The 23,665-nt window shown below is 38.1% G+C and overlaps 2 protein-coding genes across 2 annotated transcripts; both read left to right on the top strand.

The window, feature by feature from the left end:
- Positions 1-5,833: 5,833 nt before the first annotated feature.
- LOC133744306 (uncharacterized) lies at positions 5,834-13,258 on the top strand. Its single transcript, XM_062172439.1, has 5 exons — positions 5,834-6,008; positions 11,485-11,910; positions 12,119-12,300; positions 12,631-12,813; positions 13,022-13,258. Exons 1-5 carry the CDS (start codon positions 5,834-5,836, stop codon positions 13,256-13,258), a joined length of 1,203 nt encoding a protein of 400 aa, XP_062028423.1.
- Positions 13,259-19,714: 6,456 nt separating this feature from the next.
- On the top strand, positions 19,715-22,204 carry LOC133707008 (uncharacterized). The gene is made up of 3 exons (XM_062132555.1): positions 19,715-20,962; positions 21,123-21,276; positions 21,485-22,204. The coding sequence occupies exons 1-3, from the start codon at positions 20,703-20,705 to the stop codon at positions 22,115-22,117; spliced, it is 1,047 nt and encodes a 348-aa protein (XP_061988539.1). The 5' UTR covers positions 19,715-20,702; the 3' UTR covers positions 22,118-22,204.
- The last annotated feature ends 1,461 nt before the right edge of the window (positions 22,205-23,665 follow it).

The raw sequence follows: 23,665 nt of genomic DNA, 5'->3' as shown, positions 1-23,665 counted from the left end.
GAATAAATCGGGACCTAACCAACAGGGCCGTACCACTGCTGCAAATTTAATTCAGAACCCCGACTACCAGGGTATGGAGGAAACGGATCAGAAGCCTGGTAATGCTTCAGTCTCTTTTGTTGGAAGAGGTAAGTTTGGTAAGGCTTTATTTGTCTCTGACTTTGTTGGGGAAGATACTTGGATTATTGATTCTGGTGCATCTGATCATATGACTTACAATAAATCATTCTTTACCTCTCTCTCAATCCCACCAGTGTCCAAAGTAACCAATGCTAATGGTGAAGCCTTTCCCGTATTAGGAATAGGAACTGTTAGAGTCACACCAAACTTAGAGCTTAGGAATGTGCTATATGTTCCTGATTTGTCACATCACTTAATCTCTGTTCCTCAATTAAATACTGAATCTCAGTGCTCTGTGACCTTTTTTCCCATGTATGTGGTTTTTTAGGATCTTCAGACAAAGGAGATAATTGGCCGAGGAGATTTGAGGGGGAGGTTATTTCATCTGGATCGGATGTATGCGGGGATAACACCAGGGAAGAAGGCCCCAGTAGCTTTGATTTCGAGTTCTGAGCAGCGATTGAATGAAGTTTGGTTGTGGCATCGTCGTCTTGGTCATCCTTCCTTTAGTAATATGAGAAAGTCTATGCCCTCTTTGTTTTTGGGAATTTCAGAGTCATCTTTTAAGTGTGAAACTTGCGTTTTGGCCAAAAGCCATCGAGTTAGCTACCCTTTGAGTATTTCAAATAAAAGTCTTGTACCTTTTGAATTGATTCATTCTGATTTATGGGGACCCTCACGGGATCCTACTCCTTCTGGTATGTGCTATTTTGTGTCTTTTATTGATGATTGTACTCGTGTTTCTTGGATTGCTTTGCTGAAGTCCAAGGATGCTGAGTTTCCAGCTTTTAAAAATTTTCAAAATATGATTCATACACAGTACAATGGTCAGATCAAACTCTTTCGGTCTGACAATGGGGGGGAATATATGAGCAATGAGTTCCATGAGTATCTTTGTACACAGGGTATCATACATCAAACCACATGTCCTCAAACCCCAGAACAAAATGGTGTTTTTGAGCGTAAGAATCGTCACCTTCTTGAAGTTGCTCGTTCGATTCTCTTTAGTGCAAATATGCCCAAGTACTTATGGGGAGAAGCAGTTCTCACTGCCTCTCATCTTATCAATAGGATGTCGTCTAGTGTTCTCCAAAATCAGATTCCACTTGAGGTCCTCTCATCCCATGTATCTCTTCCTTCTTTTCATATGCTTCCTGCTCGAGTCTTTGGGTGCATTGCCTTTGTTCATATTCCTAAAAACCAACGCTCGAAATTAGAACCTCGTGCCTTGAAGTGTGTTTTTGTTGGGTTTGGGACCCATCAGAAGGGGTATAAGTGTTTTCATCCTCCTACCAAAAAATTTTATGTGACAATGGATGTCACATTTTTCGAGGACGCCTGCTATTTTTCTGTCACACACGCTTCTCTTCAAGGGGAGCCATATGGTTATTTTGAAGAGACAGTAAGTGGCAGTGGCAGCAGTACAAGGGACAAAAATGAAAAAGAGGCAGAAGAAAAAGAAGTTGACGCAACTGAAGAAAAAGAAGCAAAAGAAAGAAAAAACAAGGAAGGTGACGCAACGGATGAAGAAGAAGAGAAAGGAGGAAAAGACAAAGAAGAAAAAGAAAGATCAGAAGGAGAAAGGAACGTAATTGAAGAAAAAGAAAGAGAAGGAAAAGTAGAAAAGGACAAAAAAGAAAGAGAAGAAAGAGAAAGGAACGTAATTGAAGAAAAAGAAAGAGAAGGAAAAGTAGAAAAGGACAAACAAGAAAGAGAAGAAAGAGAAAGGAACGTGACTGAAGGTAAAGAAAGAGAAGAAAAAGACAAAGAAGAAATAGAAGGAAAAGAAACAGACGAAAAAGAAAGAAAAGAAACAGAAACGGAGGGAGGCGCAAGATTGCCAGAAACTTCTCCCTCTTCCTCGTCTCTTCCCTCGAGCCAAACTCTCCAAAGTCCTGAAGGTCAATGTGAGGTAATATCCAAACCCAATTTGTCTATTTTACCTTCTCGTTCTACTCGTGGTAAGCCACCAAAGAAATATGAACCTAGTCTCAAAGCTAAGTCTAGGTACCCGATTTCCAATTATGTATCTACACATAGGTTGTCCGAGTCATATGAGTCGTTTGTGCATCAGATTTCCTCTGTATCTATTCCTAACAAAGTGCAGGATGGTCTAAGAGATCCAAAGTGGTCAAAAGCGATGGAAGAAGAGATGGAAGCTCTACAAAGGAATAACACTTGGGAATTGATGGTGTTACCTAAAGGGAAAAGGTCAGTTGGATGTAAATGGGTCTACACAATAAACATGATTCAGATGGCTCAGTTAGTAGGTATAAGGAGAGATTGGTAGCAAAAGGGTTTACACAGACGTATGGTGTAGACTATGATGAGACGTTTGCACCTGTAGCCAAGATTAATACTATCAGAGTGCTTCTCTCTTTGGCGGCTAATATGGATTGGCCTCTCAAGCAACTTGATGTGAAAAATGCTTTTCTACATGGAGATTTGGCTGAAGAAGTGTATATGAGCCTACCTCCCAGGTATGAGACTGCTGATAAGACGAATGTTGTGTGTAGGTTGAAGAAGTCACTCTATGGTTTGAAACAATCCCCCCGTGCATGGTTTGGGCGTTTTACTCAGGCAATGAAGCGATTTGGTTACAAACAAAGCAATTCGGATCATACTCTCTTCCTTAAGCATCAGAAGGGTAAAGTAACAGCATTAATCATCTATGTTGATGATATGGTGATCACAGGTGATGATCGAGAGGAAATTAGGAGGTTGCAGCAGCAGTTAGCTTCAGAGTTTGAGATGAAAGACCTTGGTGACTTGAGATATTTCCTTGGGATAGAGGTAGCCAGGGGGAATAGCAGCATCTTCTTGTGCCAAAGAAAATATGTTCTAGACTTGCTGTCAGAAACGGGCATGTTAGATTGCAGGTCAGCTGATACACCAATTGAACAGAATCACCGGTTAGCAGAGTACCCTGATCAAGTCCCGACTGATAGGGTAAGATATCAAAGGTTAGTTGGCAAATTAATCTATTTGGGTCACACTAGACCTGATTTGGCATATGCAGTGAGTGTGGTGAGTCAGTTCATGCATAATCCTAGTGAAGATCATATGGATGTAGTCGTGCGGATCCTGCGGTATCTAAAGAAAGCTCCTGGGAAGGGTCTTATGTTCTCAAAGCATCATTGCCTAGAGGTGAGTGGTTATATTGATGCTGATTGGGCTGGTTGTATTACTGATAGGAGATCGACCTCGGGTTACTTTACATTTGTTGGAGGGAACCTTGTCACTTGGAAGAGTAAAAAACAAAAGGTGGTGGCAAGGTCTAGTGCAGAAGCCGAGTATAGAGGTATGGCACATGGAGTATGTGAGTTGTTATGGTTACGTAATTTATTGCGTGATTTGGGATTCAAGCCAAAAAGGGCTATGGAGTTGTTTTGTGATAACAAAGCGGCTATTGAAATTTCACATAACCCAGTACAACATGATCGTACGAAGCATGTGGAAGTTGACAGGCACTTTATCAAAGAGAAGTTGGATGCAAACCTGATTGCCTTCCCATTTGTACCAACTGAGGAGCAGTTAGCGGATGTTCTGACTAAGGGTGTATCAGTCAAAGCATTTCATGACTCACTTGACAAGTTGGGCATTCGAGATTTGTATGCTCCAACTTGAGGGGGAGTGTTGTGAGTCATAGATATTTTAGGATTATTATTAGGAATAGAATTATACTAATTGTATAGAATCAGGATTGTAATTGTGATTTGATTACTTTCCTTGTTAGTCTAGAATTAGGGTTGTATAAATATGCCTCTGCATATTGAATGAAAGTGTGAGAGTATTCATCCTCTAAAGCTTCTTGTTTTCTAGAGATTCTTAGTTTTAACTTTTTTAACCTTCGGGATAAGACAAACATGAGTGTAATTGACTTCTCCCAATAACGGACGTGAATGGAGGAAATTTTGAGCTACTTCCACTAACTCAAGGCCAATTGTATCCTAATAGCACTAGAAAAATAGGAGGAGGAGCATCCCATCAGGTCTTGGGGCCTTAGTAGAGACCTCATACCACAAACACAAGATCCAGAGTAAAGTTTTCTTTGGATTTTCAAATGAGTAGGTCACTTCTGAAAATTTTCTTCCAAATTGCTAATTATTAAGGTACCAAACTAGATCATATCAATGAACGAACCAAATCTATCAAACATGAACCGTTCATGTTCATAACTGATAAATCACGATTATGAATGTCTTAACGATTTTCAATTTGGTTGAAAAATTGCATAAATTATCTACACATAAATATCTAAACATCTAATGGTTGATTTGAGAAAATGCGATAGAAAAGTAGGTCTAGCACAAAAGTCCTCAACCAGGCCTCATTTTAGTGGTCCTCATTAGAAAGGCTCCTCAAAGTTTAAATTATAAAGGCTGTGAGTAGTCAAACAAACTAATGAGAAAACCTTAGGTAGAGTTTTCTATAAAGAATGAGTCAATAAGATGCACTAGATATTTAGGACATAAATAAGTGGATGTTATCAACATAAAACCTACCCATTTTCTGCTTGAGACCAAAGCATATCAAGTTAACACTCGAGCCTTGAAATGATGAATTACAAATACTTGATAAGAATTTGTACGTAAACGAAAAACAAACATATCGAAATTAAAGGACCATTGCAAAATTGACCATGATACAAAATGATAATTTATGCTGAAGTTAGGGGTCAAAATTGAACCTAAACCCTTTAATTCTAAACCCTAGTCACTCTCTCACTCTTTCCCTTCACTCTTCCTCACAAAAAACCCAGACCTCGTTCACCATGCCATTAATGGCTTACATTTCTCTCTCTAAACCTTCCCTATTGCAACCCCGCCCCTCAAACCCCCAATCCCTCACCCTCCTCCGCCTCTTCTGCTCCACCGAATCCCCAACCCCGATCCGCCTCCGATGCCCCACTCAACCCGCAAAATGGATCTGTAGCCCCGACGGGCCCACCCCCACCGTCCCAAACCCCAAGACCCAGGCAGCTACATCGGGTTCTGAACCTGAAAAAACCCGAGGACATAATCTGCAGAATGATGGCCTGGACGACCCAGTTGCAAAACTCGATCCACAATTTGGTACCCAAATTCGACCACAATCTCGTCTGGAATGTCCTTCACGGAGCTAAGCCCTCAGTAATCATAGCTCAAAGTCTTCAACTTTATGTTCTAAAGTTTCAAACTTCAATTTCATTTCTACTCATAATTCTCTTAGAAGTGGTAGCTAGGATTCTAGATAATGATTGTAGTTAAGTCAATGGCAATGTAGTTTGAATTATTGTTGTGCTGACATGGCATTGTTTTTTATCTCATTGATTCAATGTTATGGTGTTCTTGCTGGTAATTGAGTGTGTTATTGTTATGCCAGGTTGTTTCAACATGATAGGGAGACCCATTTGAAGATAATTGAGATTTCGGGCCAATCTTCGAAGCTCAACCATGCCCGGTGTATCCTACTAGATATGCCCAAGAAGGGTGTGCAATGGGATGAGGACCTCTTCATTCATCTTATTGATAGTTGTGGTAAGGCCGGCATTGCTCAGGAGTCGGTCAAGCTTCTCAATCAAATGAAGAAACTGGGTGTGGAACAAAGTCTCAAGTCGTATGAGGCTCTGTTTAAGAGTATTTTGTGAAGGGGGCGGTATATGACGGGGAAGAGGTACTTTAATTAAATGTTAGGTGAGGAAATAGAACCCACTAGGCAAACTTATAATATTATGATTTGGGGTTTCTTCTTGTCCTTGAGATTGGAGACTGCAAAGCGGTTTTTCGAGGACATGAAATGTAGAGGAATTAGTCCTGATGTTGTCACCTATAACACGAGGATTAATGGGTATAATCAGTTTAAGCTGATGGATGAGGCCGAGCAGTTGTTTGTAGAGTTGAAGGGAGGCATGTCTAGGGGCGTCATTTGGGCGTGCGCTAACAAGGCTAGCAAAAGGGTCGAAGGCAGCTCGGGGGCGCGCTGGTGTCGGCATAAGGGTTACCAAGGCTAACCTGGTGCTGGAAGCTAGCGAGGCTAGCGTCTGGTACTCGTAGCAGTGCGTGCGAGCTGGCGTGCTCCTGCCGGCAGGAGAAGGCTAGCAAAGCTAGCCGGAAATTTGGTTTTGGGATTATTTTTTTTCTTTTCTTTTCTAGTCTTTTGGCTTATCGAATCTGGGTTAGAGTTTCATGCTGATAAAGTGTTGTAGAGAAAGAGATTCGAGAGAATGATTGATGATAGGGGTCTCTTTATATAGAGGATTACAAGTACAAGGAAACCTAATCAAACATTGATTAGGATGTGTAGAGGTTTTACCCTATTACAACTGCAACAAGTAATCGTTGTTTGGGTCAGGCACATATAACTCGTGTATCCTTCAACAGTTCAGTGTTTTATTTCTCCACTTAATTTTTCTTACTGAAATAATAAACTGTAGGCATAATTTTGCCAAAAAAAAAAAAAAGACATGAATGAATGAGTAAATAAGTGGACGAAATCGTACAAAAAAATAAATAAATAAGTAGAAGTGTAAGTGCAATCTCCTCCTAAAGAATTATTTTTCATTTATTTTTATTGTTCAAATAAATAAATATAAAATGACCATATTACGCCTCATATTTTGATGGAAAAACATTGAATTTGACGGATGGAATGCAAATCGACAGTTTTTGCCAAGTTCCAGGTGTTAATTCTCGCAATTGCAAGTTGGGGGTGTATATTGACAATTATTGCCAAGTTCAAGGAGTATTTTTACAATTATGCCGTGTGTGTGTGTATTATTGAATTGAATAGCAAGAAGTTACTTAAATAATAACGCTAAACTGAACCAGTTTTTGAATTGGAATGCATCTAAAACTTTGCCTAGGTGATGATGATGATGTCAAGATTGTTAAGATTAAGGGAAAATGATCATTTGCCCAATTTCAGCTTAAAAATTGTCCACTTGCTCCACCAACTGTTTTTTTAACCCCATTTACCCAAAACACTCTAAGAGATTATTTCCCTAATACCCAATTAATTCTTTTTTCATTCTTTTTATTTATTTTTGAGACTTTTTTGCCCTCTCCTTCTTTCTCACTTAGAGAGAGAAGTCATCTTCCACCTTGCTGTGCTCTAGTGACCAGTGGCCGGCCGCGGTCTCCGGCGACCGGTGACCAGAATCCGGCGACCGATGACCGGAATCCGGCAACCGATGACCGGAATCCGGGGACCGGTCACAGGAATCCGGAATCCGGCTATCGGACTGATGACCGGATTCCGGCGTCTGAATTTATTGCCCCCTAATAATACCCAGTAATCATATTATTGCCCCCCAGTAATCATATTACTGCTCCCCAGTAACCATATTATTGTCTCCCAATAATCATATTATTGTCTCCCAATAATCATATTATTGCCCTCCAGTGAATTGCATAAATTCTCAAAACCAAAATGAATACACTACAATCACAATTGATCAATTTATATGCATATTATTTCCCCCCAATACTCATATTATTGCCTCGCAATAAACATGTAATTCTCTCCGTCGAAAACAAAAACCAAAACCTTAGAAGAAAAAAAAACGTTTTCTTCTTTTTCTGCCGCCACCACCGATTGTCAAAAAAAAAAAAAAATTTCCTAACTTTGAAATTTTTTTTCTGCCGCCGGCGCTCTCGCTAGCACTGCCCAACCCATCCCTGCGCGCCTGCAGATCCCAGCAGCAGCGCCTCTAGCCTTGCGCGCCCAGCGCTGCACCTCTCGCGGCTCCCTTCCTGCGGACTGCCCGCACCCGGCGCTCGCCCAGCCCAGCGCGCTGCTACACTTCCAGATCGATAACAGCAACACACCACTGGCCTCACCTATTGAACAGCGCACCTGCATCACAGCCCAGGGCCGCGCCCGACAGCAGCACCGTCCAGCCCGTACACCCGACAGCAGCACCGCCTTCGATCCAGCTCAGCCCGCGTGTCTGCGCAGCCCCCCCCCCCCCCCCCCCCCCCAAACTGCGCGCGGCCCTCCATGCCCTGCCCTCCGACGCATAGCCCCCGCGTTGCATCCTCGCTGCCCTGCCCAGTGGCATAGCCACCACCTGCAGACCAGAAGGAGACGCGCAGATATGTGTATGGCGGAGAGAGAGAGTCTGATAGGAGGAGGGGAGAGAGAGAGAGAGAGAGGGGTGTTTGTAGTTTATTAACTAGATTGGGGGTAAAAATCTCACTTGGGTTTAAATTGGGTAAGTGGGAGTAAAAAATTCTCAGTGGAATAAGTGGGCAATTTTTAGGTTTTGATCCAAGTCGAAGTAAGCATAATGTTATGTGCAAGAATTGAAATATCTGTGATATTTTCAATATATTTTCAATATATTCCCGATATCTCCCTTTTTGGAGGGACCGATATATCATAGGAGGAAAATATCTTATCTTCCACCGTTTTTGCGAAATTTTTCTCACCTCGATATATAGGATATTTAGGATATATCCCAATAAAATGGAAGAAATATTTGTAAAATCTGATAAAAAAACAAAAGATAACAAAAAAAAAAAAGTTATTCACGGATAAACATACATTATGGAATATGGAGGTTATGTAGGGTGTAAAATTTCAACAACGGTTTCTAGTCAGGTTATGGCCTAATAAAGAGGAAAATTAACATGTCTAGGAAAAATACCTTGAAGCGAAACCTCTGAAGGTAGATTTGAGTGAAGAGAAATCTCCTCAAGGCGGATATAGGTGAGAAGAAATCCACTCATGACGAATCTAGGTGATAAGTAATTCCCTAAAGATTTTTTCTATTGGAACCTCTAAATTTACTTACTTGACCTCCTATGTTTTTTACACCTCTTATCAAATTTTTAGATACTAAATTTACTCACTAAACCTCACTCAAATTCCTCAAAAAACCTCACTCATATAATTTGCAAACAAACTATTATCTTTAAAATTTACCCATTTCAATGATTTAGTTACTCTATAAATCTTAATTACACGTCCATTCCTGAATCAGACAACATAAATCTCTTATCCAATAGAAAAAAATCAAACACAAGGCATTGGGTTTCAAAAAAATCAACAAGAAAATGTTTTAACATGAACTATTATGTGTTTTTTTTTTCTATTTTAGCTGTGCCAAAAAAAAAGTAATCATTTTTTGTTAATGTTTAATTTTTTTTTCTCTACTTTTTGTACCCCTCATGATTAATTATTTCAATAGTTTTATAGTCTAATTTCATTTTATCCCCCTAACATTTACATGTTAAATCAGTTGTGGCCCTGCACTTTTAATTTCATCACATGTACTCCTGTGCTTTCCAATTTAATCAGTCATGTCCAATAATTCATTTTTTTGTCAAATATTTTGTAAATTGAAAATGTGGCTCTAATGGACTCTCTTGTGTGATAACGATTCACTAATGTGACATGCAAAATTATATCTATGTGACTACAATTTCAAAATATATCACACAATAGTTGGCACAAAAGCCAAGGATTAGACAAGATTGATTGAAATTGGTTAGCACATGGGAACGCGTGATGAAACTAAGAGTGCATGGGCACAAATGATTTAGGGTGTAAAGATCAGGGAAGTAAGTTAATTTTGCCCTTTATTTAATTGCTAGCTCTTTTTTTTTTTTTTTAATGAATAGACTTAGATTTAGGTCACAGTAGGATTTCTTTTGTTTTTCCTCACCAATATCTGTTCAACATGTGTGATGATAGAAATTTTTATGTCACATGATCGTAATCATGGTTTTAATTCTTATTAAATATTTATAAATGCTTTAATGAGTATGTAGTGAAATTGGAAAAAGAAAATAATAAATAATGCAATCTAATATTTTTTTTGTCCTTAATAATCATTTTATATGAGGCTTTATATGTCATTTAATAATTCATAATAGCAGAGCCGACCTTACCCACAGACATCATTGGCGACAGCCCAGGGCCCAACATAGAGGGGGGCACAATATTTTATCAATAAGATTTAATATATAATATATATATATATATATCTATATATTTAACTATATATAATTATATATGTATAGAGAGTGGAACGTTAAAAAAAAAAATTTAGATTTCTAGATGTAGATCGTGTCTTTTCTTCTTCTTCTTCTTCTTTCAACGTGCAACTGGAGGTACAAAATTGATTATCCAAGCGTCTCTTGCTCTCTCCCAAGTCCCAAACCTTGAAACCTAGTATTTTTTTTTTTTTTTTTTAAATTTGGGGTTACCTAATTCTTCAGTTCATTCTCCCAATCTTTCTCCTCTCTATGTTTCTATTATTCTATGGTAATCATATAAATTTTTCAGCTTTCCATCGATGTAGGCTGAGTTACAATTCAAAATAGGTATTGGGTGTTCTTCAATTTTGATATCCAATGAAAATTTGGATATCAAAAGTCTTGTTCTTCAATATGTTCTTCAATTTTTCAGCTTTACTGACAACCTGCTCATTCATTGGTTTTCAATTTTCAATATTAGGTGCAATTGAAAGTTGGAGTTGCAAGTCAATCTCGATCAGAAAAGAAAGAACAAGAAGTAAAAAAGCAAATTCCAGATTTCCAGGTATTGTTCTATGCTCCAATGTTTATCAATTATCATTCAAACTGATTTCTAACAACCTGCTCATTCACTAGTTTTCAATTTTCAATATTAGGTGCAATTAGAAGTTGGATTAATTTGCAAGTCAATCTCGATCAGAAAAGTAAAAACAAGAAGGAAAAAAGCTGATTCCAGATTTCTAGGTTTTATTGTTCTATACTAAAATGTTTATCATTCAAAGTTTAGTGTTTTGGCTTGCTTGTTTGAGTTTTTTCTGGCTAGTTTCAATAATGTTACCTCGGAAACAACTCTCAGGTTCTCAAAAAAAAAATAAAGTAAGAAAAGAGAAGAACAAATTATTCAATCTCAAAGGGGATCTTTAGATAGATATTTTGTTAAAGAAACAAATGAATTTATTGAAAATCATGTTGAAAATTTAGTAAATGAACCTGAACTACAAATTCATTCTGATGAGTTTGTAGAAAATCATAATGAGGTAAACGAAGAACTTGGTGATACAAGTGAAAATGAAATTGACGAAACAGAAAATAATGAAAATCCTTGCCATTATGAAATTATTGCCAATGAACTTGAATGCTTGAAATCATCAGCTGATTTGAATATTTTTTATCATAGAGTTTGGGATAGTCTAGATTCAAAAATGAGAGACTTGCTTGTAGAAAAAGGACCTATTACCGAAACTAATATCAACTTTCCTAAGGATGAATTAGGTCGGCACTTTTCCTCTAAGTTTTATGTTCGAAAATTACCAAATGGTGAATCTTTTGCTAGAAAATGGTTGATTTACTCAAAAGAGCTGGATAAAGTTTTTTGTTTATGTTGTAAATTATTAAAAAACAGCTCGCTTGAGAAGTCAATTAGCAAGTGAAGGGATAAGAGATTGGAAACCTCTTGGTACAACATTAAATTTACATGAAAACAGTTTTGAATACCTCATTAGCTTGAGAACTTGGGCTGAGTTGCGAGTGAGATTGAATAAGAATCAAACAATTGATAAAGAGTTACAAGAGTTAATTAAGAAAGATACTGAACATTGGAAAGAGGTTATGGTCAGAATAATTGCTGTTGGGAAATGTCTTGCAAATAATAATTTGGCCTTTCATGGAACAAATGAAAAAACTTATGAAGATTCTAATGGAAACTTTTTAGGCTTACTTGAAATGATTGCTGAGTTTGATCCCATAATGAAGCAACATTTTCGACTTATTCAAGATAAAGAAATTCATTATCATTATCTTAGCCATAAATTTCAAAATGAGCTGATTGGTATGTTGGCCTTAAATGTCAAGAGTGCAATCATTAAACAAAATCAAAGAGGCAAAATATTTTTCGGTAATCCTTGATTGCACTCCTGATGCAAGTCACAAAGAACAGATGACTTTAATTATAAGATGCGTAGATGTGTCGAGTTCTTCAATAAAAATAGAAGAGTTCTTTTTAGAATTTCTAAATGTGGAAGATACATCTGGTTTAGGGCTTTTTAATGAATTACAAGCAGGTTTAAAATCTCTTGATTTAGATATTGATTGTGTGCGAGGACAAGGCTATGATAATGGATCTAATATGAAAGGAAAACACCAAGCTGTTCAAAAAAGATTGCTTGATATAAATCCTAGAGCCTTTTATATGCCGTGTGGTTGTCATTCTCTTAATTTAGTATTGTGTGACATGGCAAACTCTTGTCATAAAGCAAAATCTTTTTTTGGAACATGTCAAACAATTTATACGATGTTCTCTAATTCTACAAAGAGATGGAGTGTTTTGCTTGAATATATAGATGACTTGACTTTGAAATCTTTGTCAACTACACACTGGGAAAGTCATATTGAAAGTGTCAAAGCTATAAAAACTCAAGCTGCCCAAATAAAAGAAGCCTTAAAAAAACTGGCAGAAATTAGTGATGATGGAAAAGTGTGTAGGGATGTTGAATCTTTGATATCTGGTGAACTTTCAAGCTTTGATTTTATTTTAAGTTTGGTTATTTAGCATGACATTTTGTATAAAATTAACTTGGTTAGTAAAAAGTTACAATCCAAAGATATGCTTCTTGATGTTGCCTTGAAGAATTTAGAGGGATTGGTTTCTTATTTTGAAAAGTATAGGGAAAATGAGTTTAATTCTACCATGACTGAAGCTAAAGAAATTGCAAATGACATGGGAGTTGAGCCTGTATTTCTTATAAAACGTCCTATTTGCAGAAAAAAAGCATTTTGATGAAATTCCAAATACTAAAAGAGAATAACAATCTGCTCAAGAGTCCTTTAGAATTGATTACTTTTTTGTTTTAGTTGATATGGCTCTTTCTCAATTAAAAAGCAGGTTTGAACAAATGAAAACTTTTGAATCTATTTTTGGCTTCTTGTTTGATGCATCAAAGTTAGCTTATTTGGATGATGATGAATTGAAAAGCTGTTGTTTGAATCTTGAAACTGCTTTGAGAAATGGTGAGGGTTCTGATATTGATGCAAAATATTTGCTTATGGAGTTACAAATTTTGCAGAAGATGTTGCCGAAGGAGGCATATGAAACAAATAGGGCTTGGACATCCATTCAAATTATGGAGTTTGCAAAGAAAATGGATATGTTTCCAAGTGTTATGGTTGCCTATAGGTAAATATTTCGCATCAATATCAAGTGTTATGGATATATTTTGCAGAAGATGTTGCCGAAGGAGGCATATGAAACAGATAGGGCTTGGACATCCATTCAAATTAAGGAGTTTGCAAAGAAAATGGATATGTTTCCAATTGTTATGGTTGCCTATAGGATTTTAAGGACTATACCGGTGACAGTAGCATCTGCTGAAAGAAGTTTTTCAAAATTAAAATTATTAAAGTCTTATCTGCGGACTACCATGACTCAAGATAGGCTGAATGGATTAGCTATTTTAACCATTGAGAGAAATATGTTGGCAAATGTTGACTATGAAAAGATAATTGATGATTTTTCTTCAAGAAATGCAAGAAGACATCATTTTAGACGATTTGTAATCTTTTTTATAAGGTGTTTTGGTTTTATGTCCCCCCATTGTATAATGTTTCTTTATGTAATAAAATCGGCGTGGGGATGAGCCGCCCACCTTGACTGGGTTCCAAACCCCTAAAAAAAGGATTTAGAGTATGAGATTTGTAAGAATCATTACATGTCTATTTAGGCTAGTTGGGCACACAAAAAAAATTTCGCCCTAGGCATCAAAAAGCTCAGGACCGCCCCTGTATAATAGAATGAGGTCAAGTGAGTAGATTTGGAGGTCCTAATAGAAATACTATTCTCTAAATGCAAAGTTGTGTGAGGAGAGATCTCTTTAAGGCTATCTGGGTGAGGAGTATTCCCTTAGTGGAAATCCGAGTGAGGAGTGGAATCCATGTGAGGAAAATTTTCCTCAAGACGAATCTGGGTGAGGAGAATTTATGATGGAGTAATTTCAGCAAAAGAAAACAAACTTGATGGAGCCATATTTCAAAAAGCTCATTGTAATTCAAAAAACTTTATGGAATCATATATAGTCTTTTTTTGGATGTAGATGAATTTTTTTATTTTTTATTTTTTTTTTAACGAGAAGAGGTCAGCCCATTATATATATTCAGCAAGCAGTACAAAAACGAAACACCCCTATGGGGTCGACAGAAAGAATCGTTCCTTAGGAAACCCAAAAACTTATTCTAAAGCAAGAATAAGACCCAGGAAACCCCCAGTACACCCCACCTTTTAGGAAATCTACGCACCATTATTCCAAACAAAGATCAAAATCCTCTGAAGTTAAATAAGTAAAATGATCCTCAGAGAATTTGATCTTTGCGACCTGATAAAAAAAACTAAATGCTAGGAATGGAAGATGACAAGTCACCTTCCATCCCCTCTAAAATTAAACAAGCCCAGTAGGCCCACCAGTTAGCCCACAAAGGCCCAGCCCACATGGCACTTACGAAGGACACCCTAAGAACTGCTAAGGGCACCACCACCTCTGACTTGCCTCACCGCTGCATAGCGCCGGTACAAAGTCACTGCTAGACCATCATGATCAGGCCGATTCCTACCCCAGCCATCGGAGTCCCCTAGGAGAGCAGATCGAGCCAGATCCCCATCCTTCACCATCCGTCGATCACTGCCCTCATCTCCAAAATCAACCAGACCAAAACACCCCAAATGGGATCCATCGAGACGCATCAGATTCACCACGACCATTCCTCGCTGACCACAGGATTTTGGGCTCCACGACCAGGTTTGTGCGCCATCGCTGACGCTACCATTAGAGGGCAGAAACCCTCTCCACCTCCAAGGATCGATTCTGCTATTTGCAGTACCTCCTTCACCCATCACATAAGGAACCAGAATTAGATCCAAACCCGGATCTAATAGTCCTCCACCAAAGCCGTAAACATCAAGCATAAGGAAGAGGAAAAGCAAATAAAAGCATTCAGCAGCATGCCCCAGGACAACACAGAACACGCCAGAGGAAGGATCGATTGTGGCAAGAGCCATAGTTTTGGGAAATTTGTCGAAGACGGGAGGCCAACGAGTAAACCCTAGCAATGACTTAAAAATCGAAAATTTCGCCGATATTTCGGGAAAATTTTCGTTTTTTTTAGGCTCCGATATTTTGGATGACTTCCAACAATGTTTCGTGCGATATTTTCGGCATTTCACGATATATCGCGATATTTTCGAAAAATCTGCGATATCGCTGAAATTTTAGGGAATATTCGCGAATATTCCTCAAACAAAACACATAGAAAAACTTGACAGAGTCAGGATTCGAACCTGTCTCCTCCAATGTCAAGTCAAAAAGCACCCCAGCCAACTCGACTGGAGTTGATTTTAGTTCTTCTATACTTTTTTTATTATTAATACGCTGTTTGATAGAATAAATTACTAATTTCTTTAGACAATTAATTTAAACCTCTAACTTCTAAGATATAATTTCAGCAATTCTAGATTTTTAGTTTTTTTACTCTAACATTCCTAAATACTTTTGCCATATTGTAGAAATATTAATTCATTTCTATTTATTGATTGAATAGCTTTACAACTTTATAAAATTTCTAATTAGAATTATATATTCTAAAAGTACCAAATATTATACGGGCAACTTCAAACATTTACTCTAAATTACTATAATTCACTATGAAATGAAGCTTGGTCACCGTTTGTTTTTTTTTCTCCTTCTTCCCAATATAGTAGATAATTGATCAAATAAGTAGTTCACAAAGTTTCACTTAAAATTTCATTGATTTTCTCCTAATTTCCATCATTTTTTTTGAAAATTTATCGATATCGAAACTTTCTCAATATTTCCATCGAAATTTCCATTTTCCAAACCATCGATATTTCCTCGATACTCGATATTTTGATCATTGAACCCTAGCAGAGCGGCTAGGTCACAGATGTGATAATGTAGATGAAGTTGACATTTATATCTATTTATATGTAAATTCAATAAATTGAATCTTTAAAAAAAAAATATATTTTTCAAAATATCCCCGATATTTTCGATATCTATTTTTTCAACATTTTGATAGATATGTAAAAAATCGATATTTTAATCCTTGATTATGTGTATGTCAAAATATTGTAGTCGATAAGACAATTTATCAAACAAATTATATGAATTCTTGTCGATTTTGAAATCCGAAATGCCATAAAACCAATGGAAATTGCATTTAGTTCTAAACTTCATCATTAAGAATTGCGGGTTATTTAAATGTGCACATAAGCAAGGGCTCCACTTTTCACGGAGCTGCATTCCGAAACCGTAGTTTCGTGAAGTAGGGTGGCGGCTTCGTTCGCTTGCTGTTGACGCTCAGCGTCGCCTTCTCGGTTCGGTAAAGCAGGCGAGGAAGATTTCTCCTGTCACTTTGTGGTGGAGAGGCCAAGGTCGTGGCTCAGAGGTCGGGTTCTGGTTTGGTGAGGCGAAGCACAGACCTTGGTGTGGGTTTGTAAAAGAGACCAGAGTTGCTTTGGTGGCATCGAGTTTGACGAGGAGGAGTTCGGTCGCGGTTTCAGGACTAGAGGAGGAGATCGGTCGCGGTTTCGGGACTAGAGGAGGAGCGAGGTCGGAGCTTTCCTGCTAGAGATCGACGGTTAGTGCAACAAGTCGCTAGCACAGGCTTTGGTGGGCGGCGAGATGGTTGCCCAGGTCTCCTGCCTGGGGAGGCCGCCAGACTGATTTGGCGGTGGCGGGCGGCTTCTCGGAAGGGCCAGATTCGGCGGCTGGGTGTGAGGCGCGTAGGGTGTGGGTAGTGGGCCTTGGGCCTCTGCCTTTCTGGGCTGCAGGGATGTAGTCTAGAGAATTGGGTCTATAACCCAATTCTCCTATTTCTCTCACACTTAGGTTGGGTTTGGGCTTTTTGGGGGTGGTCTGTCCTGCTCTTTGTCCTGCATCTGTTCCTAGAATGTTGCTGTTGGTGTGTTGAATGTCGCGACGTACACCAAAAGAGTCTTAGGCGTCAAGATGTTCAGGACATTGGTTCCATTTTTAGGCAGTGTAGGATTAGGGAGTGTTTTTTTCAATTCTGCATTTTCTTTTTCAGCAGTTCCTTTAGGATTTTAGTTTTCAAGTATGGATTTCTTTTGGATTTAGTACTCTTCGTGAGCTTGCATTGCAATATGAAGGGTGCCTGTACCCTTCATGCTTGACCGAGTGAGGTCGTCATGATTTCGATCAATGGATTAGTTTTCCATTGCCCTCAAAAAAAAAAAAAAAGAATTGCGGGTTATTTCATCATTAAGAATTGCGGGTGATTTTACTTGAATCATCCATTATTCCATTTACTCCCCAAGACTGAATGGCCTCATATGCGCTGCACCTCTCCTTGTCAATGACATTCCATTTATGAGTCCCACCGACTAATCATCTAAGCTTTCTTTTCTAAGTGTTTTGTCTCATTCCAACAATTAATAGTTGGTCATGAGTTGTGGCACCTTTAAGATATTGTTTCCGTACAATTTCGTCTCATAGTCAACCAATATTCCATGTAATCCTTGAATCAACCAACAATTAATAGTTGGTCATTGCAGGGTTCCACCCAGTGGCGTAGCTAGAAATCTTAGTTAGGAGGGTCAAAATTTAAATTATAATATTAAACAAACATAAACTTCATCAAATAATATAAAAATTATAAATCATCACAATACTTAAAAATAACAAATCTATCTAAAATAATTATAGTTGTCCACGACGATTACTCATTTCTGAAATATCATCATTTGATGTATTTCTTATTTGAGGAGTTTCAGGTGGTGTCAACTGTTCTGTTGCTTTTCTCTTATAATACCTCTCTAAAAAGGCTTTCATATTCCAAATTTTCAATTACGAAGATTTCAACTTGCTATTCGGAGAGAGAAAATCTGAGAGAGACAAAAGACGAAATTATGAGAGGAAACGACTTAAGAGAATGAGCAGGAGACCAAAAAAAGCTATACAAGTCTAAATATACATAGCCTACATAGGAGAAAACAATCATTAATTAGGAAAATATATTAAAATATTAAAAGAATGTGGGAGACCGTTTTCTGTCCAAATTGGGACAATTTTGATTAGGAAAATGAATTAAAATATTGGAGATTGTGGGATACTAGGAGTAGGACTGTAGGAGAACCGTCCAAGTTGATCATGATAATAATTAAAAGCAAACTTTTTTTTTCTTTGTCAGAAGGGTCAATTATTGGATTAAAATATGATATATACATGTCACTATCACATATTTCGACCAACCATGGCTCAGTTTGGAAAATTGAGAAGGGTCAATTGACCCTTCTCGCCCTACTGTAGCTACGCCCCTGGTTCCACCGCCGCATTGGTTGGTCATGAGTTCCACAGCGGCAAATCCTTTAAGCTTTTGTTTACGTATTGTTTCGTCTCATAATCAACCAATATTATTTGATTGATGATACATTTATTTACTTGGAATGAGAATAAAATTAAATAGAGAAAATTATTACGGGACAAAAATATTCTTGTGTTTACTACTAACACACAAAAGAATCGGAATGTTCCGGGTAAAAGTATTCATGCGTTTGATTATGAAGAGGGGAAGATGAGTTTAGGAATCAAAGCCTCCTGAATCAAAACCGATTATTTTCTTTTCACATTTGATTCATGATTATTTCTCATTCCAAGTAAGTAAACGTGTCATGAATGAATAGCCACTATGCATCAATTATTGAGTAGTACCAGGTAAGTGATAGCAACAAATATAACACCTCTCACTTCCCAACTCTTTGCATAATCGATAGATAAGTATAAAATGAAGAACATCATAGCAAAAGAGGTCAACCCATTTATTAAGTTTAGCAAGCGGTACAAAAATGATACACTCAGATGGGGTCGACAGAAAGAATTGTTCCTCACAGTACCCTAAAAACCTATCCTAAAACAAGAATAAGAGCCCAAAATACCCTCAATACACCTACATTTTAGGAAGTCCACCCATCATTATTCCAAACAAAAATCTAGAATCTCCGAAGCTAATAAAGAAAAATGACCCTCAGAGTACCTAGTTTTGCCGACCATAACAAAATTTAAACAATTTTTGGAGTACAAGATGATGAGTCACCAAAACCTCCAAGTCTTCGGCCATAAAGTCATCGGAATTCCCCCTCGTGACAGCCTCATTGTCTTTGGTTGCGCATGAAAAACCTTGGACTCTTTGGCTTTTGCACTTACTTGATGTATTAGAACTCTTATTGGCTCTTGTCTCCCAAAGTCATAAATGGTTGATTAGATGCATAGCCAAAGTATTGGCTTATCAAACTATATAAAGGTTGAACACTATATTTCCGAAAGATTACTAGTCTGGCACTCCCTGCACAGAGAGCCACGGACCAAGTAAATATAATTAGGATCCGGATCCTCTCCTAACCCAACAATCTACCTAAGCTACCTAAGCTTTGAATGAGGTGATGACACATGGCTTTTATGAGATCCAATGGTCTACAACAAACTCACATGATTTTTCTCTCTTATTTTTAACTTTTATTTTGTCTTTTCCCAACCTTGTTTCTTCTGTCTGTACTTTATCTTCTCACTTCCGTTCTTTCTCTCTTTCTTTCTGTTCTTCTATCCTAATTACCAGACCCAAAATCTCATACTTCTATCACCACCCCTGTGCGCTCTTCTTAAGTAGAGGACCTGGGTCTATGTATGAATCTGAGTATTTCATACCATATCAACGAAATCAATTACCACAACATCAAAATAGAATCTCAAAATGAGCACAATCACCATTGCTTCTTCCCTAAAACTCTATGAAAATTTCAAAAAATCAAGAGCTCCCATCAAACCCATTGAAACCCACTTAAGAGTATTGTTAAGGGTGCTGATTGCTGAGTGAATTGTATTTCGTCTAGGTTTGATAGCATGGTATCAGAGTCTCCATGGCTCACGCTGATACATGATCATCTATCCGTCGGCGCTGCTTCTTCGATTGGTTTTGGGCGATTTCCAGTTCAAGATTCGAGCTCCTTCATTTGTTTGATTAATTTTACTTGATTATATCATCTTTATCTGGGCTTGTTCTTCATCGGTTCATCCCTTGAATTTTGGGATATGCATTTTGGATTGAGCTTTTTCTGGGTCAATCACTGATGATTTTCAATAAAGAGGAATCGGAGAGTGATCACTACGAAGGAGAGAGAAAGACAAAAGAAAGATGGGCAGTGAAAGGAAAAAACAAAGCATGAGTTAGTTGTAGGCCATTGGATTCAATACCGACACGTGTCTTAATCTTCTTCAAAGCTTCGGTAGGTTAGGCAAAATATAAGATTAGGAGAGGATCCTCTCCCATATAATTAAGCCCCTCTTCCCACCTCTGGCTAGCTCTTTTCATCTTCTACCTTCTTCAACAAGTAGAAAAAGCCCAAATCTAATTGCAGGCAAAAAAAACTAAACTAGATCGGGACAAACTCACTATATCCACCAGAAAAGGCCTAGAGAAAAAACTATTTTCTAGGATTGCTGGACCAATTAGCAGCTCAATTATGGTCCAAAGGAGAACCTAGCCCAAGGTCGAAGCCCAAAAAGGCCAACCCGGCCGAAACCCATCTCCACCCCGTGCAGCATGTATGCCCGTGCAACGGCCACGACCCCGGTCGCCGCCCTTCGAGGAAACCTCACCTCCCATCGCCGCCGCCATCTAAGCAAACGAGTCTGGATGCCCATCAGGCCCGAGCCAATCGGGTATGGGACACCAAACACACCCCGCCGTCTACTGCATGCCAACGACGCCTCCACAACCTCCGACCAGCGTCCCCGGAACTCTGCCGCTACCATCTTTTCCGCCAACGAGGATCGAAAAGGGATGAACGCTGGCCAACCAATGTTAGTTTCATTTGGTACTTTTGCTATGATGCATGTGTTCTCTTTTTGTTTCATCTGCTGCGCACAACTATATATATGTTTCTAGGTTCTCAGCTTCTAAATTTTCATGCGCATATCAAGCTTTTTAATTATCTGATACTAATTTAGTGGCCGGAAATAGGGAAGTGGCAGGTCTATTTGACAAGCAAGCAGAGATATACGTAAAAGGTCGGCCAACATATCCCAAGGAATGGTATTCTATGCTGGCTGCTCTCACCCCACAACACTCTTTAGCTTGGGATATTGGCACTGGCAATGGCCAAGCTACCGTTGGTGTAAGTTTATTGTGGGCAATTTGTCCAATAAAACATATCATTGTTGTTGAATCTTTAGATTAAGGGCAGTTTGGTGAAAGGCAAAAATCATATGCAATTCGTATCTGATACACAGTTTGGGGACCTTTTTTTTATGTTCTTTTCTACATGAAATACTGTGTCAGCACTTTTGTATGCATACCGCTAAACTTCATGTCACTATACACAGCTTTTAGAGCATTACGACCAAGTAGTTGCAAGTGACATAAGTGAAGCACAATTGAAATATGCCATCCAACACCCTCGAGTTCGATACATTCACACTCCAGCATCAATCTCAGACGATGAAATGGTAAACTTAATAGGGGGCGGTCAAGAAAATTCAGTTGATTTGGTTACAGTGGCTGCTGCCATTCACTGGTTTGATCTCCCACGCTTCTACTCGCTTGTCAAACGCCTTCTGCGACAACCAGGAGGCATAATCGCTGTTTGGTGCTACAATGGCATGGTCGTAAGCCCCGACTTTGATCTTGTAATGAAGCGTTTACACGAAAGTTGTCTACCATTTTGGGACCCGAGGACAAAGTACGCATGGGAGGGTTATACGACACTTCCTTTTCCATTTGAGAGCGTTGGATTGGGTCGTGAAGGTGAACCTATCACACTTGAAATACCAAAGGAATTGTCATTTCAGGGGGTTGAGAGGATGTTGAGGTCTTTCTCTGCAGTCGCTACAGCTAAAGACCGGGGTGTGGATTTGTTGTCTGAAGATGTGATTAAAGAGCTTCACAAAGCTTGGGGTGCGCATGATCTGGTCAGATCAGTTACATACAAGGCATTTATGCTTGTGGGCAAATTATAATTTTTATGTAATGCTTATTATATCCATGGAATTGGGAACTAAAACGTGCTGTATTTGTTTATGCAAATTATAATGTACGTTTATGCAATATTAGTCTTGTGTTATTATAGTATTGCTTCTCTATATTTACAATCAGAGTAAAATCTTCAAATGGTACTCGAGGTATCAATTGCAGTTTTTTTGGATTTCCACATTACTTGTATCATTTTAAAGTTTGTCATTTAGACTAATTTGTTTCATTTGGACTAGGGCTGTCACTCAGTCGGTTCGAATCGGTTTTAGGTCTTACCAACTTCAAAACCAAAGCTTTCGATTTCAAAATAGAGCTACCAATTACCAACTAAAATTTTCGGTATGTAATCATAACTATCAAATTCGTTACTTCGGTTTTCAGTATACCAGCTTACAACAAGTATTTCTTTGAAATATATATTCTTTTCAAGTATTTCGGTCTTATGTATATATGACATCAAGTTTTAGTCATTTTCAGTAAAACTAATTATTTAACGATCTTTTACCAAGTTACTTAAAATACATATATATACTATAAATGTAGTATTAGTAATAATGTTAATACTATTATGAAAAATAATTATGTTATAATATACATGTATATGTGTTGAAAAACAGTGTATATAGCTAATATTTAGATAATCGGTAAATTCTGTATTTTTCAAAATCAAACTAACTTTTCGGTAATATTCGATTTCAATTTTATTGATTTCGATCAATTACCAAAAAGTCGGTTAAAAGATAGAATATTGGTTGGTATTCCATCGGTTCGATATTATCAAACCAAATGGCAGCCCTAGTTTTGACTAAAGCATATTGGCATCTTGACCGTTCACTTCTTAGGACACCATGAATAGATCGGTTCTGCAAATTTTCAGCCAAATTGGTGACCGTTAAAGTATTGAACTAGAATAAATTCAATGGACCAACCAAATCTGTCAAACTTGATTCGTTCATATCACAGTTTTGAATGCCTTTACGATTATACATTTAGATGAAAATTTGCTGAATGGTAGAAATGTTAATAAGTGATTGAAAAGTTGGTCAAATAATCAATCCCATAAAATGACAAAAAAAGAGATCCCTCACTAGAAGGGTCCTATATATTAGGGCCGGCATTTTGGGCCGAAGGGGCCGAACCAGCCGAGTTTTGAACTGGCCCAAACCTTGGACCGAAATCTCGGCTTGTCGACAATTCGGCTCGGCTGAGCCGTACCGATGACTCGTATTCGGCTCGGCTACTGTATGAGATATTGCATACCGTAGGTATACCGTGCTGACCGTGTACAAGTATACATACCGAATAATATACAAAATATATAAAACTTTATAAGTGGTGGGGTTCGAACCCCTCACCTCTTACATACCCCAACCTAGCTCCCAACCACTTGAGCACAAGTTGCCCTCAATATATTTGGTACGTACAAACTTTATATTTATTGCTTCTTAGATGATAGATTAAACAAAACAAAACTCCTTTCCTTATTTCTCTCTCTCTCTCTCTCTCTCTCTCTCTCTCTCTCTCTCTCTCTCTCT

Source organism: Rosa rugosa, chromosome 4, assembly GCF_958449725.1.
Source record: "Rosa rugosa chromosome 4, drRosRugo1.1, whole genome shotgun sequence".
Taxonomy (NCBI): Eukaryota; Viridiplantae; Streptophyta; class Magnoliopsida; order Rosales; family Rosaceae; genus Rosa; species Rosa rugosa.
Note: the sequence above shows the minus strand (reverse complement) of the source record. Positions and strands in the feature narration are given on the sequence as shown.

Bases quoted from the DNA above. Each gene is read 5' to 3' on its own strand.
- LOC133744306 (XM_062172439.1), top strand. From the start codon at position 5,834: ATGATTTGGGGTTTCTTCTTGTCCTTGAGATTGGAGACTGCAAAGCGG. The intron at 11,911-12,118 runs GTATGTTGGCCT...CATCTGGTTTAG, and splicing joins ATTTCAAAATGAGCTGATTG to GGCTTTTTAATGAATTACAA. The intron at 12,301-12,630 runs GTATTGTGTGAC...TTGGTTATTTAG, and splicing joins GTTGTCATTCTCTTAATTTA to CATGACATTTTGTATAAAAT.
- LOC133707008 (XM_062132555.1), top strand. From the start codon at position 20,703: ATGTATGCCCGTGCAACGGCCACGACCCCGGTCGCCGCCCTTCGAGGA. The intron at 20,963-21,122 runs GTTAGTTTCATT...GGCCGGAAATAG, and splicing joins ATGAACGCTGGCCAACCAAT to GGAAGTGGCAGGTCTATTTG. The intron at 21,277-21,484 runs GTAAGTTTATTG...CACTATACACAG, and splicing joins ATGGCCAAGCTACCGTTGGT to CTTTTAGAGCATTACGACCA.